Consider the following 21,569-nt stretch of genomic DNA (forward strand, 5'->3'; position numbering starts at 1 on the left):
AGGGAGAGTGTGGATGAGCTCCCATCTGTCAGCTCTAACTCCCCATTCAGGGACATGAGAAAAGCCTCCTACAAGGATGGTAAAACATCTAAAACATTTGGGCGTCCCCTGGACAATATACTTGCAGACAGACAATTCTCTCACACCAGAAACGACTTGCAGTTTCCCAAGTTGCTCCTGACATGAAAAAAAAACTGCAGTTAATGAATCTGTGCTTTCATTGCACTGCAGTTTGAATTGCATTGAAGTGTATTATATGGGTCCACAGGCAGTGTAGATCCAGATCCAGTGTAGATCCTCAGGCGGCAGAAACCCTTGGGTCAGCTTTGGCTGTTTGAAGCCGAAACCCAAGAATGTCCTCTTCTCTTTGCCCACTTAAGGAAGAAATGCAAAAGGAAGTGGCTTCTTCAAAGTCTGAGAAGAAGGAGGCCACAGGGACAACCCTTGGCTTACTCATCCCACGGTTGTGCGTGCCTCTTTCCTCCAGCTATGCTAATGCAGTCCAAGGTCCTCATTGGCCGGCTGTTAATGTATGCCAATGAGCTCAGCTTCCCCAGGGCTTTATAGGGAGCCCCGCTGTCCTGCCTCTGGTCTCTGGGATTGGCATTTGCCAGCCACCCTTCCCTGGCACCGGTGCGCAGGGGCACGGGGAAAACACCAGGATCCCTCCCCTTCCAAGAGCTGGGTTTTCTAAAAAAGGAAGATAGATGGACCCCCAAACACACAGGTGGGTACAGCAAGTGGTTCTGCCCCAAGGAATTGGCCAGGGCAAAGTCCTGGGTGATTGTTTTATTTTGCTCCTTCGCCGTGTGTTTGGAGCATAGCTTGGAAAAGATTAGCTGCAACTCCTCAAATCATCCAACCAGCTGGTAGTGGATTCTGGAGGTTGCAGTTAAGGATGAAACTTTTCTGAGATCTGGCTAGATAGAAAGAGGAGTGTCCCTCTTTGATTGTATGTGCATTGTGGACAGGGTACAGACCCAGATCGATGGCCCTGTTTGATGATATGGGCATCAAAGGCATAGAATAGATCCAGATCTATGGCCCTGTTTGATTGTATATGCATTGTGGATCAGATCTGTGTCTCCGTTTGATTGTATAAGCATTGCGGGCAAAGAATGGATCCAGATCTATGTCCATTTGATTGTATATTTATAGTGAGCATGGAATGAAGTCAGATCTATGGCCCTGTTTGATTTCATATGCATTGTGGATAGGGAATGGACCAGATCTATGCCATGATTGTATGCACCAGGGGCAGGGAATGAATTCAGATCTATATCCATGTGTATTGCGGGCAAATAATGGACTCATAGGCATTTGATTGTATGTGCTTTGCCGGCAGGGAATGGAGCCAAATCTATGTAGTGTTTCTGAACCTTCCTAATGCCGGAACCCCTTAATACAGTTAATCCTGTTGTGGTGACCCCCAACCATAACCGTATTTTCGTTGCTACTTCATAACTGTAATTTTGCTACTGTTATGATTTGTAATGTAAAGATCTGATATGCAGGGTGTATTTTCATTCACTGGACCAAATTGGACACAAATACCCAATGCGCCCCAATTTGAATACTGGTGGGGTTGGAGGTGGGGGATTGATTTTGTCATTTGGGAGTTGTAGTTGCTGGGATTTGTAATTCACCTACAATCAAAGAGCATTCTGAACTCCACCAATGATGAAATTGAACCAAACTTGGCACACAGAAAATGCTGGAAGGATTTGGTGGACATTGATCTTGAGTTTTGAAGTTGTAGTTCACCTATATCCAGAGAGCACTGTGGATTCAAACAATGATGTACCTGGACCAAACTTGGCACGAATACTCAATGTGTCCACATATGAATACTCGTGGTGTTTGGGGAAAATAGACCTTGATGTTTGGGAGTTGTAGTTACTGGGATTTATAGTTCACCTGCAATCAAAGAGCATTCTGAACCCCACCAACATAATTGGGCCAAACTTCCCACACAGAACCCCCATGACCAAAAGAAAATACTGTGTTTTCTGATGGTCTTTGGCAACCTCTCTGACACCCCACAGGCATCCCCCAGGGGTACTGACCCCCAGGTTGAGAAACACTGGTTTATAGGATTGTATGTTCATAGCAGGCAAGAAATGGATCCAGAGCTATGGCCCTGTTTGTATTTGTAAATCTAAGCAGGGAATGGAGTCAGATCTTCTGAGAAGGACACCCCTGAGGTTTACTACTTGAGTGTGTAAGAACTGCAGCGTTTAATAACCCTCCTTGATTTAAAAAAGGAAAAGGATATGATCATGGAAGGTCAAGCCATAAGTGTGATGGTGAGGTATATAAGCGGATACGAATAGGAAACAAAGTGTGTGAGTGGATGCACATGGCACATACGTGTGTGAGAGTGCATATGTGTGCACTGTGATCAAAATGAATCAAGGAGATGTGGGATAGCCTTTCATGATGATGGCCAAACTGAGCACGCAACGTTATTGTACTCTTGTGGTACCATCATCTCACAAGTCTGTTGGGGTGAGTGCGATCCTTCAGCTGCGCATCAGAGATGGGGCATAAGCAAGAGAATGGCTAGGAAAAGTGTGAAATGTGTCTATTTCTTGTTTTAAAGCAGGCATGGGCAAACTTTGGCCCACCAGGTGTTTTGGACTTCAACTCCCACAATTCCTAACAGCCTACCGGCTGTTAGGAATTGTGGGAGTTGAAGTCCAAAATACCTGGAGGGCCAAAGTTTGCCAATGCCTGCGTCTGTTAGGAATTGTGGGAGTTGAAGTCCAAAACACCTGGAGGGCCAAAGTTTGCCTATGCCTGCTTTAAAGCTTGGTAGGAGGTCAGATAAATCTATGAGAACTTTAAGGGAACTGATTTTGAATCACAAATCCTTCTGCTGAGGAAAGCCAAAGAGGAGGAAATTACCCTTTGGAGCGAGGCAGAGAAAGTTGACATTTTGACTAAAACTCCCCTAATCCTGGCCATACTGGTTGGGGGATTCTGGGCACTGAAGTCTAAAAACTCCCCTAAGATTCAGGGAAATGATATTTTCCATTTATTCCTTTTGTTTCCTGGTCCAAACTAAGTGAAGGAATCTCACTGGGAAGACTATCAGAGCTGCAAGACTGTGGGACAATATTTTCTCAATAGTCTGAGGAGTTAAGACATTTTGTTTTCTGCAGAAAATTTCTTTTTTGTACACAGTGTATTTCTGTGCAGAATGATTTTGCAAAATGTTTTGGATTTTCCAAATATGGACAGAATTCTGTCCAGAAATGGCAGTTTCTTCCCTGAAGATAAAGGTAAAGGTTCCCTGACATTAAGTCCAGTCATGTCCGACTCTGGGATTGGTGCTCATCTCCATTTTTAAGTCGAACGGCCGGCGTTGTCCATAGACATGACTGCATAGAGCACAGTTACCTTCCCACCGGAGTGGTACCTATTGATCTACTCACATTTGCATTTTTTTGAACTGCTAAGTTGGCAGAAGCTGGGGCTAACAGTGGGAGCTTACCCCACTCCCCGGATTCAAACTGGCGACCTTTTGGTCAGCAAGTTCAGCAGCTAAGCGGTTTAATCCATTGCACCTCTGGGGGCTCCTCATTTCTTCTCTAATGGGGCATAAACTTTTCTCATGGTTTGTCCTTGCAAATGGACATTCCTACTGACCAGAGCATCCGATTGCCCCAGTAATCTAGGTCTGGATGTGATTCTATAGGGCAGTGTGACTATTTGGGTGGGATTTTGTCAGCTGGTCCTATGTGAGCATAGGTGTAGTTATGCACTGCTGGTCAACACACTTAGTGTATACATACTTTTGTTGGTACATATGTGTCTTGTGAGTTCAAATATGGTTTGGAACCATACACAGCCTCATCTGGGTTTAGGAATTATAGTTTCCTCAGATCCAAACCACCATGCTCTGCACCATGTGTGGATGCAATGCTTTTTTTTTTCATGTCAGGAACGACTTGAGAAACTGCAACTGCTTCTGGTGTGAGAGAATTGGCCATCTGCAAGGATGTTTCCCAGGGGACGCCTGGCTATTTTGATGTTTTACCATCCTTATGGGAGGCTTCTCTCGTGTCCCCACATGGGGAGCTGGCGCTGACAGAGGGAGCTCATCCACTTTCTCCCTGGATTCAAGCCTTTGACCTGTTGGTCTTCAGTCTTGCTGGCACAGGGGTTTAACCCATTACACCACCGGGGGTTGTGGTGCAATGTATGGCAGCAGTGTGGTGCCAATGTGAATCTAGTCTCATCAATCAGAGAATAATGTCCAGATTAAATAGTCTGATTCCTATTCTGCCTCAGCTGGAATAACCCTGCATCTAGTTTTAGGCAAAACTGTTCAAGAAGGACATGAATAAGATGGAATATGTCCACGGAAGGGAGACCAAATCAGTCAAAGATGAGGAGGGGACATAAGAGCCATGTGTGAATATTGGAAAGGATGTGCCATTGAGGAAGAGGCAGGATACAATGTAGAGACTAGGATACAATGGAGCAATGCATTACAATCGCAGGAAAAGAGATTCCACTTAAACATTAGGAAGAACTGCCAATGGTCAAAACTATTTGGGAGTGAATATGTTGCCTTGGACTGTGGTGATGTCTCCTTCTTTGGAGGTTTTTTGAAACAGAGGGTGGATGGACATCTGCTGGGAGGGTTTGGCTGGTGGCAGATTGGTGTTGGACTGGATGGTCCCTGGCGTTCATGTCCAGCGCATATTATAGAGTCAGAAGGGACCCGAAGGGTAATCCTTAAGGAGGTTTGGAACAGACCCCAAAGATATAGAATTAGAAAGGTCCCCAACGACCATCTCTAAAGAGGTTTGGAAAGGATTGCATGGATCTCCCTAAGGAGATTTGATGGCTGGACCAAGGGCAAAAGGTACCTCCATAAACCCGAAAGATACAGAAGAGGATACCATTGGGTGATGGTGCCATGGCTGTAATCCATTAATCCAGCCCTCCAGAGTTAAGGGAGAAGCTTGGCTTTGTCCTTCTAATCTCCTTTTTCCTTCTGCTCCCGTTCAGGATGAGTGCCATGGCGCCCAGCCCACTGGCACTGGACTACCTGGACGACTTCGACCTGCTGAAGTTCGAGGTGAAGCAGGAGGCCCCAAGGCCGGGGGGCAGCTCCTCATTGACTTCTACCCCTTGCAGCTCCGTGCCCCCTTCACCCACCTTCGACAAAGCCGGTGGGGACCCCAAGTCCACGCTGGAGGAGCTCTACTGGATGGCCACTCTGCACCAGACCCTGGCGGCTGCCGCAGCAGGGGGTGGTCCTGAGACCCAAATGATGCCCGGTTTGGATGAGGCCGTGGAGGCGTTCTTAGGGGTCCCTGTGATGGAAGGAGGGCTCCGGGGAAGAGCCACCCCGCAAATCCAGGGTTTTGTTGGAGCCGGCGAAGGGCTTGGAGGAGACCAACAACAGGTAGGACAAAGAGCAAGGATCTCCATTGAAGAGGGAAATATAGGAAGATGTATCTTTCTGGGACCACAGTGCCCAGAATCCCTCTATGCTGGCTGGGGGATTCTGGACATTGTAGTTCCAAAAAGAAAAGTTACCAAGCTCTGAATTAGAATCCCCATCTTGTAGCATGTGACATCTCTCTGAGTTTGTATGAATTACCTTACCACAAGCCCTTCTTAAACTTTTGGGATTAAGGGATAGATTTTTGTGGTGAGTGTTGCATGCCTGATCTCAACGCAAAAGCTCTTTGAGCATGTACAGAGTGTCTTTTCCTTAACACTTAATTGCTGCCGACTGTCAGCAGCAAAGTGACAAGGTCTCTGAGCATGTGCAGAGCATATTTTCCTCTAACTGGAGTCTGGGAGCAGGCTTTCCAGGATGAGTTAGATCAGTGGTTCTCAACCTGTGGGTCCCCAGATGTTTTGGTCTTCAACTCCCAGAAATCCTAACAGCTGGTAAACCGACTGGGATTTCTGGGAATTGTAGGCCAAAACACCTGGGGACCAACAGGTTGAGAAGTACTGAGTTAGTCAATGGCTGTCTGTTCATAAAGCAAGAGAAGGTCTTGGCTAGGGATGCAAATAGATTTTTAGTTCACCAAAGGCCATCAAAACATTTCTTTAGAAACCAAAGAAAGTTCAGCCTGAAGGTTGCCGTGTGGTGGATTTTGTGAGCTGCAACCCAAAGAAAGACTTTTCTGATCCAGTGTTGCAGAATTACGGTAGTTTGATGGCACTTTAATTGCCATGGCTCCATTCTATGGAATCCTGGGATTTGTAGTTTAGGGAGGGGGGAATGTAAAATTCTCCACCAGGGAGCTCTTATCCTTCACAAACTACCAACACTAATGATTCCATAGGATGCAGCCAAGGTATTTAATATGGAGTTATACTTATTTACTTAGGTGATTCCTCATAGCCTGAGGATGATGGTCCTCCAAGGATAGTGTCTTGGCAGTGGGTCCGTAGGTGACTATGGAGCCCTATTCTTGATCCGCATATTCTCCCGCAGTGGGGACATCAGTTTCCAGGTGGAAGGCAGTCCTGGTCAGGGTTGACTTGACACACCTTCCTCTTGGCACATTTCTCCCTTTTGCCCTCCATTCGTGCCTCTTTGAATTCCACAGCACTGCTGGTCCCAGCTGACCTCCAGTTAGAGCGTTCAGGGGTCAGGGCTTCTCAGTTCTCGGTGTCTTTGCCCCAGTTTTTAAGGTTGGCTTTAAGCCCACCTTTAAATCTCTTTTCCTGTCCACTAACATTACATTTCCCATTCTTGAGTTGGTAGTATAATAACTGCTTTGGGAGACAGTGATCAGGCTATAACTCTATCACTGTGTAGTTTGCAGGTTTAAATTTTATAGATTTGATTCATAGCATTCCCTAGTCTAGGATAGGCCTAGAGAGAACAAGCCTTCTTCTCCTACACAGTTTGATAGGTCCTCCAGTGCCCCTTGATGGTCAATTTCCATAAAGTGTGCAAGGGTCCTTGGTGCAAATGTCTGGGGGTGCTTTGATTCCCAATTATGTTCCCCTTCCCTGTGTTTCTTCTCCCAGCTCCCACCAATGCTCTCGGACCGCTTCTCGGACGCCCAGCTGGTCTCCATGTCGGTGCGGGACCTCAACCGCCAACTGCGGGGCTTCGGCAAGGACGAGGTCCAGCGGCTGAAGCAGAAGCGGCGCACCCTCAAGAACCGGGGCTACGCCCAGTCCTGCCGCTTCAAGCGGGTCCAGCAGCGCCACGTTCTGGAGGCTGAAAAGTGCCAGCTGGCCCAGCAGCTAGAAGCCCTGCGGGTGGAGATGGCCCGGGTGGCCCACGAGCGAGATGTCTACAAGGCCCGGTGCCAGAAGCTCCTGGGGGACGCTGCCGGAGGGTCTGGCGAGGAGGCTGCTGAACCCCCGACTCCCCAGTCTACCTCGCTAGCCCAGTTCTTCCTATAAATCGCCCTTCCGTGGCCCCGTGGGCTATGGGAGCTTGAACTGTGCGTGCCCCTATCCTAGCTCCAGGATCACGGAGGCGTCTTCCCCTTTCGGTCCACCAGGGGGCAATGTAGGCAGCGTGTAATCCCCTTTTCTTCCACCAGATGGCACCAAAGAACCCATACCATTATGCTGCAGCGCAGTGGGCAAATCCAACCACACACACACACACACAACACACACAAACACATATATGAGGTTTTACAGCTTCTCCCTAAGAATCTTAGGAATTGTCATAGGGAAAAGGGAAGAATGCTTTCACAGCAGCAATGGGCAATTTTTGGCTCTCCCTATGTCGCTATCCTCCATCCATTCTAGCCACCAGCACTAATGGTGAGGGATTATGGGAGCTGCAATCTCAGTAGACCAGAGGACCTGCAGCATTCTACATCTTTAATGGCCACAATTCGTTTCTATGGACTGCTAAGATTTGTAATTCCACATTATATTAGAATTATATGCCGGAGAATTCTAGTGTCAGGTTACACTTTCCAGCATGTTTGGGATGCAGCAGTTAAAATGGTATCAGAGCATTATGGGAATATTATGGGAATATTGGGAATGCAGAAGTGGGATATACAGTACAGTTGAACCTAATTATCCACAAATTCTGCAAGCATGGATTTCACCATCCACAACCTGAATAAACACACACACACACACACACATATATATACACACACACATATCCATATCCGTATCCATATCCATATCCATATTCATATCCATAAAGGAAATCTTCATTTTGCCATTTTATATAAGGGACACCACTTTAGTATTTCTTTGTATACAATGGAACTTGAGCATCCACAGATTCTGGGATCGATATGGAGTCTTGGAACCATGTCCCAGCAGATACCAATAGCCAACTCTATTTGGATTCTTTTTTTGTGGACTACAACTCCCACAATTTCCTACTTAACATGGGATTTGTGGTCCAAAAAATTTGAGGGATTCAAGTTGCCAACTCTTGCATTAGTGTTTCTTTGGGACACTGCTCAAAACTACAAATCCCAAGATTCTCCAAGAGAAGGAATGACTTCTAGAGTGCCACTAAACTGTAGAATGGATGCTGTGTCTCAGTGGCATGGAAGCATGGAAGTTGTAGTTTGCAGTACTCTTTGGCAGAGAAGGTCTTTATAAAACTACAACTCCCTTTGCATAGTACGATCGCAATCAAATCGGTGTCAAACTGCATCCATTCTGCAGTGTAGATGAACCCTGAGTCATGGTACCAAACTTTACAAGCCTCCTTTTTTCTGTCATTGTGTTGGTTGCTTTGTTTAAAGTCAAGAGGGGTAAACTGTAAAGGGAAAGGAGAGGCCGGTGGCGTAACATCCCCGGGTAGAAAATTGTGGAAAGATCCGAGAGAGAAAGGCACACATTGTGGTTGCTGAGCAACCGCATACCATTTCTTCCTCTCCACTTCTCAGCTTTTGTGTGTCCGGACACAATAACCCAATGTGGTATGAATAGGAATGTATCTACACTGTAAAGTTAATGCAATTTGACACCACTTGAACCACCATGGGTCATTGCCATGGAATCCTACGACCCCTACAATTCTACGCCCACAGCATCAAGTCATGGCTGTTAGAGTGATGCCAAACTGCATTATTTTTACAGTGTAGATCTGGCATGGGCAAACTTTGGCCCTCTGGATGTTTTGGATTTCAACTCCCACAATTCCTACTAGCCTACCAGCTGGATACTGGATATACACTGGGTGTTGCTACACTGTAGAATGACTGCACTTTGACACCAGTTTGCACTGACATGGTTCAACATTATGGGATCCTGGGATTTGTAGTTTTACAAGGCCTTCTCTGCCCAAAAGTAATGGTACTTTGCCAAACTACAACTACTAGATTCCTTAGTATTGAATCATGACAGTTCAAAGTGCTGTCAAACTGCATTCATCCCACAGTGTAGATCAGGCATGGGCAAACTTCGGTCCTCCGGGTGTTTTGGACTTCAACTCCCACAATTCCTAACTGCCTTCCAGCTGGATACTGGATATACACTGGGTGTATCTACACTGTAGAATGACTGCAGTTTGGTGCCACTTTGTATTGCCGTGGCTCAACATTATGGGATATTGGGATTTGTAGTTTCACAAGGCCTTCTCTGCCCAAGAGGAATAGTACTTCCCCAAACTACAACTACCGGAGTTGTAGCAGTTCAAAGTGGTGTCAAACACTGGCGTATACACTGGATGTATCTACACTGCAGAACGACTGCGGTTTGACGCCACTTTGCACTGCCATGGCTCAACATTATGGGATTCTGGGATTTGTAGTTTCACAAGGCCTTCTCTGCCCAAGAGTAATAGTACTTCGCCAAACCACAACTACCGGAGTTGTAGGAATTCAAAGTGGCGTCAAACACTAGCGTATACACTGGGTGTATCTACACTGCAGAAAGACTGTGGTTTGACGCCACTTTGCACTTCCACGGCTCAACATTACGGTATCCTGGGATCCTGGGATTTGTAGTTTTAAAAGTCCTTCTCTGCCCAAGAGTAAAGGTACTTCACCAAACTACAACTACCAGAGTTCCTTAATATTGAATCATGGCAGTTCAAAGTGGTGTCAAACTGCATTCATCCCACAGTGTAGATCAGGCATGGGCAAATTTGGGCCCTCCGGGTGTTTTGGACTTCAACTCCCACAATTCCTAACAGCCTACTGGCTGTTAGGAATTGTGGGAGTTGGAGTCCAAAACACCCGGAAGGCTCAAATTTGCCCATCCCTGGTGCAGATGCATTCAACAGCTGTTAGAAATTGTGGGAGTTGGAGTCCAAATCACCCAGAGGGCCGAAGTTTGCCCATGCCTGGTGTAGATGCATTCAATGTTTCATGGGGATATGGCCGTTTTCAGGGGGTGAAAGGAACCAGAGGAGTGGACGTTCAAAAAATCCAAACATGGATGCGTATATGTACCCCAAAAGTCACATCGCAATCTTTCAACCAGATCCAGAAAATAATAATAAAAGCATTCCCCTTCTTTGTTTATTTTCTGCGGCTTCACCCACACTCCGTGAAGGACCTTTGTGTGAGAGAGACTCAGGGAGAAGAACTTATCCAAAGTCTCCCGTTCCACAAGTCCAAAGGTCGTAAACCAGGAGGAGAAAAGAGACGACACCCAAAGAAACAACCTTCCAGGAAGAAACGCTGGGAAATTCTGCTTTCCTTGGGTGCATCTACACTATAGAGTTAATGCAGTTTGGTACCACTTTACCTGCCGTGGCTCAATGCTATGGGATCCTGGGAGTTGTAGTTTCACAAGGTTCTTAATCTTCTCTGTTGTAGTTTCACAAGGTCCTTAGTCTTCTCTGCTGCGGTTTCACCAGACTACAACTCCTATGGGTTGTTGTAGGTTTTTCGGGCTATATATCCATGTTCTAGAGGCATTCTCTCCTGACATTTCGCCTGCATCTATAGCAAGCATCCTCAGAGGTAGTGAGGATGCTTGTCATATATGCAGGTGAAACGTCAGGAGAGAATGCCTCTAGAACATGGCCATATAGCCCGAAAAAACCTACAACAACCCAGTGATTCCGGCCATGAAAGCCTTCGGCAATACATACAACTCCTATGTTCCCATAGTATTGAGTCGTGGCAGTTCAAGTGGGGTTGAACTGCATTCATTCGGCAGTGTAGATGCACCCTTCGCTGCCGCAAAGGGACAATGATATTTGTGCTATTTTAAAGAAAGAGTAAACACTAGGCAGGTCCTATTATTATAGAAGTGTGGGAGTGTGGATTTTAGTGTGGTTGAGCATTAAGAGTGCATGTGCTGAGGATGGAACGTATTTTGTCGGTCTGTGTGTTTGTGCATGCATGTAAACACGGGAAGGAGAAGGAGCCTTTTGACATGGCTGCGTGTGCCCTGGCGCATCATAGTGCACCGTTGCACTTTGTGAGTCAGCTTATCACTGCACAATGGGGCCACATCGCAGGAATTTTGTACATGCACAGAAACACAAAGAGGCCTACAAAGGCTCAAAGGAGTGGAGTGGAGTCTATTCATCACACAATAGTGCGATGCGCATAAGCTCAAGCGCACCGCTGCATGAGCTTAATTCCACTCCGTACAATAACAATCGCCATGGTTATTGGATTTACACTGGGTGCATCTACATGATAGAATGACTGCAGTTGGGACTGCCATGGCTCAACATTATGAGATCCTGGGAGTTATAGTTTTTCAAGGCCTCTACTCAAGAGTAATAGTACTTTGCCAAACTACAACTGCCAGAGTTCCTTAGCATTGAATCATGGCAGTTCAACGTGGTGTCAATCTGAATTCATCCCACAGTGTAGATCAGGCATGGGCAAACTTGGGCCCTCCAGATGTTTTGGACTCCAACTCCCACAATTCCTAACAGCCGGTAGGCTGTTAGGAATTGTGGGAGTTGGGGTCCAAAACACCTGGAGGGCCCAAGTTTGCCCATGCCTGGTGTAGATGCACACTTACCCTACGGAGTCTCACAATGACAGCAAGGTTGTGTTGTGTTGTGTTGAGTTGAGTGTGTCTGAGTGTTTAGTGCGCATGAGAGAGGCAACGGGTCCATCCACATTGTCGAATGAATGCAGTTCGACATCGCTTTAATGCTATGGAATGATGAGAGTTGCAGTTTGGCGAGGCGGCAGAACTCTTGGGCAGAGAAAGAAGAAGACTACAATGCCCATGATTCCATAACATTGAGCCGTGGCGGTCCAACGTGGGATCAAACCGCATTCATTCTACAGTGCGGAAGATCGCTTTGTGGTTCGCTTGCATGTATGTCTTTTGGGAAGGAGAGGCGAATATGTATGTGTTTTAAATACACTTTTTACAAAAAATGGTGTGCTATTTAGTGTTGCAGAGAGGCTTAAAAGCCCAGTTTTGGACCGCAACTGGGAGCTATAGTCCAAACCAGGACAGGCTCTCAACTCCAACTCTCCTCTCCTTTTTTTCCAACCTGCTTCCTTTCCTTTTTGTTTTGTTTTCTTCCTGTTTAGCTTTTGAGGTTTTTCTACTATTTATTTCCGAAGCTTGGGAGTGTGGAGAGATTTTCCTGTGAATGCATGCATTTTTAAATATAATAAAAGGATCGTTTAAACCAGTGGTTCTCAACCTTCCTAATGCCGCGACCCTTTAATACAGTTCGTTATGTTGTGGTGATCCTCAACTATAAAATTATTTTTTGTTGCTACTTCATAACTGTAATTTTGCTACTGTTATGAATCTTCATGTAAATATCCGATATCCAGGACATATTTTCATTCACTGGACCAAATTTGGCACAAATACCAGATACGCCCCAATTTGAATACTGGTGGGGTTGGGGGGGATTGATTTTGTCATTTGGGAGTTGTAGTTGCTGGGATTTGTAGTTCACTTACAATCAAAGAGCATTCTGAACTTCACCAACTATGGAATTGAACCAAACTTGGCACAAAGAACTCCCATGACCAAGAGAAAATACCGGAAGGGTATGGTGGGCATTGACCTTGAGTTTTGGAGTTGTAGTTCACCTACATCCAGAGAGCACTGTGGACTCAAACAATGATGGATCTGGACCCAACTTGGCATGAATACTCAATATGCCCAAATGTGATCACTGGTGGAGTTTGGGGAAAATAGACCTTGACAAATGGGAGTTGTTGTTGCTGGAATTTATAGTTCACCTACAGTCAAAAAGAATTCTGAACTCCACAAATGATGGAATTGAACCAAACTTGCCACAAAGAACTTCCATGACCAACAGAAAATACTGGAAGGGTCTGGTGGGCATTGACCTTGAGTTTTGGAGTTGTAGTTCACCTACATCCAGAGAGCACCGTGGACTCAAACAATGATGGATCTGGACCCAACTTGGCACAAATATTCAATAGACCCAAATGGGAACACTGGTGGAGTTTGGGAAAAATAGACCTTGACATTTGGGAGTTGTGGTTGCTGGGATTTACAGTTCACTTACAATCAAAGAGCATTCTGAACCCCACCAATGATAGAATTGGGCCAAACTTCCCACACAAAAGCCCCCATGACCAACTGAAAATACTGGAGGGATTTGGGATGAATCAACAAATTGACAGTGATTTAGGGGAGATGTAGTTCACTTACATCCAGAGAGCACCGTGAACCTAAACGACTATGCCAAAGGGATTCCTAAGACCATCAGAAACATGTGTAACCCCTCTGAAACCCCCTCACGACCACCCCCCCCAAACACTGTTTTGAATGCAAAAAGGCAATGGGGCCCAATTGGTGTCAGTGTTTATGCCAAGACGCAGATGAATCACCTAGTTGATTTCTAGCCACAATGGGGCAGGTCCATCAAGAATATTCCATTGATCCTCAACCCTACACACTTTGTACTTTATTCCCTATTTATGCCGAGTGAATCAGAGAGAAAGAGACTTTTGCCCCGAACAAACTGATCTGGAGACAATCCAATAGAGGGAAAAAAACAAGGGAAGGGAAAGAGATTTGGGCACAAAGTCCATGCCGGAATCAATGTACCAAGTGAACTCTTGTGAGTCATGGATATGCTCCGCTTTTCTATTTCTATGAACTTGGAAAGAAAGGCAGAACTCATTTCAGAGTATTTGCCATGCTCTTCCACAATTGAGCGTATTTGGGACTGAAATTGCTGCCAAAGGTGCATCTACATTGTAAGCTGGATGCGGTTTGACATCACTTGAACTGCCATGGCTCAATGCTATGGAATCCTGGGATTTGTAGTTTTGGAACCTTTCAATAAGCCGCAACCTTATTTACCATCTTGATCACTATGATACTTCATCTTATTGATGGGAAGCTTCCCACCGGAGTGGAAATAATCTATCAACAGATAGCAAAGTATTGAACCTCAGCAGAATGAAAGCCAAAACCAAGGTCACAACAATATCTGTTATAGAACTCCAATATGCAGATGATAACGTAGACTGTGTGCATTCAGAAGAAGACCTACAAGCCTCTCTAAACACTTTTGCAGAAGCATATGAGAAGATTGGCCTCTCATTGAACATTGAGAAAACCAAAGTGATGTTCCAGCAGTCACCAGCCAATCCTTCTCCAGTGCCAGAAATACAGCTTAATGGTGTAGCATTAGAAAATGTTGACTATTTCCGCTACCTTGGCAGCCACCTCTCCACAAAAGTTCAACATTGACACTGAAATGCAATACCGCCTGAGCTCTGCGAGTGCAGCATTTTCCCGAATGAAGCAGAGAGTGTTTGAGGACCGGGACATCTGTAGGGATACCAATATGCTTGTTTATAAAGCTATTGTCCTCTCGACTCTGCTATATGTCTGCGAGACGTGGACTATCTACAGACCTCACATGCAACTCCTAGAACGATTTCATCAGCGTTGCCTCTGAAAAATCCTGCAAATCTCTTAAGAGGACAGGCGGACAAATGGCAGAGTGCTGGAAGACGCATTAAAGTGATGCTCCTACATCATCAACTCCATCAGACTGGCCACATTGTCCGAATGCCCGATCACCGTCTCCCAAAGCAATTACTCTACTCCCAACTCAAGAACGGGAAATTTAATGTTAGTGGACAGGAAAAGAGATTTAAAGATGGGTTTAAAGCCAACCTTAAAATCGAGACACTGAGAACTGGGAAGCCCTGGCCCTTGAGCACTCTAACTGGAGGTCAGCTGTGACCAGCAGCGCTGCAGAATTTGAAGAGGCATGAATGGAGGGCGAAAAGGAGAAACATGCCAAGAGGAAGAAGGTACATCAATCAAGCCAACCCTGACCAGGACCACCTTCCACCTGGAAACCAATGTCCTCACTATGGGAGAACATGTGGATGAAAAATAGGGCTCCACAGCCACATACGGATGCACCGCCAAGACACTACACTTGGAGGACATCATCCTTGGGCTAAGTTTCACAAGGCCTTCAACCTTCTCTGCAATAGAAGGGCTGGTGACTCCCCAAACTTCAAACTTCCAGATCAAATGTCTTTGAACCAAATTACCCAAACAAACCCATCATGGACTTTTTCTTGGGAGGAGAGCTTTTTGCTGAATTTTGTTCCTAGCCTGGAGATGTTGAAAATGAAGCGAAGGGCGATACCAAATATGAACACAGGGTGGCGCCAGAGGACAAGCAAAACATCCCATTCAGGCTTCTGCAACTCAGGCCCATCTACACTACCAAATAATGCAATACCAGAATGTAGTTTAACTGCATTGAACTGCATGATATAATCCAGTTTCGTTGGAAAAGAGATTTAAAGATAGGCTCAAAGCCAACCTTAAAAACTCTGGCATAAACACTGAGAATTGGGAAGCCCTGGCCCTTGAGCGCTCCAGCTGGAGGTCAGCTGTGATCAGCAGTGCTGCAGAATTTGAAGAGGCATGAATGGAGGGCGAAAGAGAAAAACGTGCCAAGATGAAGGCGCATCAAGCCAACCCCGACCGGGACCACCTTCCACCTGGAAGCCAATGCCCTCACTGCGGAAGAACATGCAGATCAAGAATAGGGCTCCATAGTTACCTATGGACCTACTGCCCGTACACTGATCTTGGAAGACAATCCTACTCGGACAGCGAGGGATCACCTAAGTAAGTAAGTAAATAAGTAATCCAGTTCAGTGCAGATGAAGTGCATTCTGAAACTGCATTATTTGGCAGTCTAGATGGGACTTTTATCTGCTCAAAGGCTATCAGTTGTTGTGACCAATTCCGATTGCCTTCCAAGGGTAGAGTCTTGGTGGTGGATCCATAAGTGATTGTAGAGACCTATTTTGGATTTGCATGGTCTTTTGCAGTGAGGGCATCAATTTCCAGATGGAAAATGGTCCCAACAAGGGTTTGCTTGACATGCCTTCCTCTTGGTACTTTTTCCTTTTTGCCCTCCATTAGTGTCTCTTTAAAATCCACAGCACTGTTGGTAACAGCTGACCTCCAGTACCAATGCTCAAGCTTCCCAGCTCTCTGTGCTTATTCCACATTTGTTTAGGTTTGCTTCAAGCCCATCTTTACATCTCTTTTGCTTTCCATTGACATTCTGTTTTTTATTATTGAGCTGAGGTAAAGTAACTGCTTTGGGAGTCGGTGATCTGGCATTCGGACAACGAACTAATACAACTTAACACCACTTTAAACTGCCATGGCTCCAAGCTCTGGAATCCTGGGAGTTGCAATTTAAGAAGGTCTTCAGCCTTCCCTGCCAAAGAGTGCACGTGTATTACTAAACTACAACTCTCATGATACTACAGCATTGAGCTAGAGCAGTTAAGCTGGTATCAAACTGTCATAGGGAGGAGGGAGCAAGCTTGTTTTCTGCTGCCTTGGAGACTAGGATGCAAACCACAGGAAAGGAGATTCCACCTGAACATCAGGAAGAACTTCCTCACTGTGAGAGTTGTTCAGCAGTGGAACTCCCCGCCCCAGAGTGTAGCGGAAACTCCTTCTTTGGAGATTTTTAAACAGAGGCTGGATGGCCATCTGTTGGGGGTGCTTTGAATGCGATTTTCCTGCTTCTTGGCAGAGGGTTGGACTAGATGGCCCACGAGAGCTCTTCCAACTCTATGATTGGATGATTCTATTATTATTTTATTACATTTATTATTTTCCTCTGTTTATTATTGTTATTATTGCATTTATCATGTTACTCTAGTTATTATTGTTATTATTACATGTATTATGTTACTCTGTTATTGCTGTTATTATTTACATTTCCATTATTTTACTATTATTATTATTATTATTACTATTATTATTATTACATTTATTATTTTACTCTCTTTATTGCTATTGGAAGGATTCGTAAGCACACTTACATTGAAGAAGGTTAGAATAATGGTTTAATCAGAGTTGGACATCTGTCGGGGTTGCTTTGAATGTGATTTTCCTGCTTCTTGGCAGAAAGGGGTTGGACTGGATGGCCCATGAGATCTCCTCCAACTCTATGATTCTATGAAACTTGAGTGATTCTGCAGTGTAAATCCCCAGAGAGTTATTTGTGTTTTGATTTGGTGCATGATGGGTGAGCTTCCGAGCCGTTTGTAATATCCTCCCTGGGAGTCTGCTGGAGTCTTCTTCTCTGAAGGCCTGGATGACCATCTGTCGGGAGGGTTTTGATTGTGCTTTCCTGCATGACAAAATGGGGTTGAACTGGATGACCGCTTCTGAGTCGTTTGTAATATCCTGCCTGGGAGTCTGCTGGAGTCTTCTTCTCCGAAAGCCTGGATGGTCATCTGCTGGGAGGGCTTTGATTGTGCCTTCCTGCATGACAAAATGGGGTTGAACTGGATGACCGCTTCCGAACCGTTTGTAATATCCTCACTGGGAGTCTGCTGGAGTCTTCTTCTTCGAAGGCCTGGATGACCATCTGTCGGGAGTGCTTTGGTTGTGCTTTCCTGCATGACAAAATGGGGTTGAACTGGATGACCGCTTCTGAGTTGTTTGTAATATCCTGCCTGGGAGTCTGCTTGAGTCTTCTTCTCCGAAGGCCTGGATGGCCATCTGTTGGGAGGGCTTTGACTGTGCCTTCCTGCATGACAAAATGGGGTTGAACTGGATGACCGCTTCTGAGTTGTTTGTAATATCCTCCCTGGGATTCTGCTGGAGTCTTCTTCTCCAAAGGCCTGGATGGCCATCTGTTGGGAGGGCTTTGACTGTGCCTTCCTGCATGACAAAATGGGGTTGAGCTGGATGACACTTGGGTCTCTTCCAACTGTATGATTCCACCCTTGTCTGTGCCCCCTGCCACCTTTTCCCAACCCCTCAATAATGATATTTGGAGGTCAGGTTGTAAATGGGTGTGGAAAGTTAACCAAGTGCTACTGAGTTGGCACAGAACTCCTTGCTGAGTATATGCCAACATGGGGAAGTAACAAGGAAAAAGGAAACCCACTCCCCGGTCTTGCAGCCGTGCCAGCATTTGTGTGGCGACTGAACCTGGTAATTAAATCCAAATGCAATGGATCCCAGCTTGTTTGTGTGCCAGGGTTGCTTCAGGAGTTGGCTGCCATCCCAAGCCCTGGCTGGCACCGGGAATCCATTGGCACCATTGCCCCAAAATTGCACCTTTTCCCCTCATCACACATTGACCTCAGATGGGTTTGCCCCAGGCTTTGCTCACTTTGCCACAAATATCCAAGCCAGGCATGGGAATATGAAGACATTCCCATCCAATCCTTAGGAACTTATGACTTGAGATAGTGACACCTTTACTTTCTGATGGTTTTAATGTACACAGACTTTGTTTCATGTGCAAAATTGCCTTTCATCTATGAATATAAAGTGCTGATGAAACATCAATTCATTTCATGTTTAGACTTGGGTCCTATCTTCAAGATTATCTATGTAACTATTCCAAAATTGTTTTCCCCAAAACATCCCAAATCCAAAACACTTCTGGTCCTAAGCGTTTTTGGACAAGAGTTTCTCAAATCTGTATATATAACATATTAATTAATAGCAAACTATGTATTTCCGTCTTCTCCTCCAAATCCCCTTGATGGCTCTTTTTTATGAGTTTAATGGTGAACTACAAATTCCATCATGCCAGGTTAATTCTGAAAAACTCAATCAGTCCTTAAAGTTTGTTATGTTGGGTAAGTTTGCTCTAGATGCCTCATGGGTGGGGTTCAATGTGCTCTCGGGCTGTAGGATAAACTACAACTCCCCTATGGTCAGTCCCTTTAAACCCCTCCAGTAGGTAGAGTTAGTCACGGGGGTTCTGTGTGCCAAGCCACAGTTTCTCTGGTTGTGGGTGAACTACAACGTCCAGAAAGGAAGGTCAGCCCCCCCCCCCGAAACCCCATCAGTAATCAAATTTCGGCATATCTGGTATGCGTGTCAAGTTTGGTCCAGGTCCATCATCCGAGGAAGCCATAGTTTCTCTGGTTGTGGGTGAACTACAACTTCCAGAAAGGAGTCAGTCCTGTCCCCATCCCTGTCCCCCCATCAAGGACTCTTTACATATTGTCAGTATGTCAGTACTTTGAGGTACTTGCTCCACCGACATCCTCTTTGGCCATTGAGAATGAACCTCTGCTTTTGCCTTCGACCCATCTGTGATTTGGCCTTCTGGATGAGCTAGACACGCCGGGCTTCCAAACCCACGGTTCTTGCAGTTGCTGAAATCACCCAACGATTTGTTCGGAGCAGGTTTGCCTTGGCCTCCCTTTGAGGCAGAGAGAGAGTGGCTTTCAGACATTTGCTCTTCTCTGCTAGTTATTGTGGTGTCCTTTGCATATCTTAAATTATTGATGTTCCTTCCTTTGGTTTTCACGCTTCTTTCCTCCGAGACGTATCCTACTTTCTGCGTCTTCTGCATATAAATAAAAGAGTGAACCATTCTCTGAAAACCATTCTGTTTCTCCAAATCCTCATTTGAATGCAAGCACCATTTGAACTGCCATGACTCAGTGCTGTGGAATGCTGGGAGTTGTAGTTTTACAAGGTCGGTAGGCTTCTTCGCATAAGAGTGACTGTGCCTCCCTAAACTTTTTTTTCCTGAGAAACTGCAAATTGCTTCGGGTATGGGAGAATTTGCTGTCTGCAAGGACGTTGCCCAGGGAGACACCCAGATGTTTTGATGTTTTACCATCCTTGTGGGAGGCTTGTCTCATGGGGAGCTGGAGCTGACAGAGGGAGCTCATCTACGCTCTCCCCGGATTCGAACCTGCGACCTGTTGGTCTTCAGTCCTAACGGCACAAGGGTTTAACCTACTGCGCCACCGGGTGCTCCCTCCCCAAACTACAAATCCAAGGATTCAATAGCATTGAGCCACAGCAGTTCAATTGCATTTGTTGTACTGAAGGTGGCACGGCAGAATGGCATCTGCACATGTGCAGAGTTGCTTTTTGCTTCATCAACTTGCTTAGCCCTTCGGGACAGATTTCATCCTTGTTGGGTTCCATCAAATCCTCATTGTAAGACCTGAGGGGATTTCATCCGTCTTCTCAAAATACGCCAACGCCATTAGCTGAAAGACACTTGGCTTCACTTTCTCTCTTCCCGGCCTATTATCCTTTTAGGATTATTTCCCTCTAATTGCCGGATGGCCTTTAAGAAACAAAAAGATTTGCAATCAGCAGTGGTTAATGAATGACTATTAAACGGATCTTCTGTACTTCTCGGATTATGCATTGCTGGGAAGGGAAGAAACACGGAAGGCAGGGTGCTTCTACACTGTACATTTAATGCAGTTTGAGGCCACTTTAAGTGCCATGGCTACATGTAGAGGTACCAGTAGACTATATCAATTTAAGTATAGCCTATTCAGGTTTGTTTTTCAGTTCCAAAGTTTCCGGTTTGTTTCTCAGTTCCAAAATTTCTAGTCCTCATAAAGTTCAGTGGTTGCTTTCTTTGAGTTGCATTAACCAGACAGCCCTCAGTGCCAACTTCCAATTAATTTTCCAGTTCTCCCAAAACGTATCCATCAGTGCCCTTCCCCTCTGTGTGCATCTATACCAGTCTTTCTTAGCCTGGGGGTCAGGACCCCGGGTGGGGGGTCATAAGGGGTTTCCATAGACCATCAGAAAACACAGTATTTTCTATTGGTCATGGGGGATCTGTGTGGGAAGTTTGGCCCAATTCTATCGTTGGTGGGATTCAGAATGCTCTTTGATTATAGGTGAACTATAAATCCCAGCAACTACAACTCCCAAATGCCAACGCCCATTTTCCCCAAATTCCTCCAGTGTTCACATTTTGGCATATTGAGTATTTGTGCCAAGTTTGGTTCAGATCCATCTGACACTACCCTCACCCCCCACTCAGGGATCCCTGGGGGTCGGGATCCTGGGGGGGGGGGGGGTGAGTTTGGTGTCAGAGGGGTCGCCAAAAACCACCAGAAAACACAGTATTTTCTGTTGGTCATGAGGGTTCTGTGTGGGAAGTTTGGCCCAATTCTATCGTTGGTGGGGTTCAGAATGCCCTTTGATTGTAGGTGAACTATAAATTCCAGCAACTTCAACTCCCAAATGTCAAGGTCTATTTCCCCCTAACTCTACCAGTATTCACATTTAGGCATAATGAGTACCCGTGCCAAGTTTGGTCCAGATCTATCATTGTTTGAGTCCACAGTGCTCTCTGGATATAGGTGAACTACAGCTCCAAAACTCAAGATCAGTGCCCACCAAAACCCTTCCAGTATTTTCTGTTG

General features: G+C 45.6%; 1 protein-coding gene across 1 annotated transcript; it reads left to right on the forward strand.

Annotated features, from left to right (window-relative positions):
* Nucleotides 1-607: 607 nt before the first annotated feature.
* Nucleotides 608-8,118, forward strand: NRL (neural retina leucine zipper). The gene is made up of 3 exons (XM_060779994.2): nt 608-727; nt 5,023-5,422; nt 7,015-8,118. Exons 1-3 carry the CDS (start codon nt 708-710, stop codon nt 7,396-7,398), a joined length of 804 nt encoding a protein of 267 aa, XP_060635977.1. The 5' UTR covers nt 608-707; the 3' UTR covers nt 7,399-8,118.
* The last annotated feature ends 13,451 nt before the right edge of the window (nt 8,119-21,569 follow it).

The sequence above is a fragment of the Anolis sagrei genome, chromosome 6 (genome assembly GCF_037176765.1).
Source record: "Anolis sagrei isolate rAnoSag1 chromosome 6, rAnoSag1.mat, whole genome shotgun sequence".
NCBI classification, from domain to species: domain Eukaryota; kingdom Metazoa; phylum Chordata; class Lepidosauria; order Squamata; family Dactyloidae; genus Anolis; species Anolis sagrei.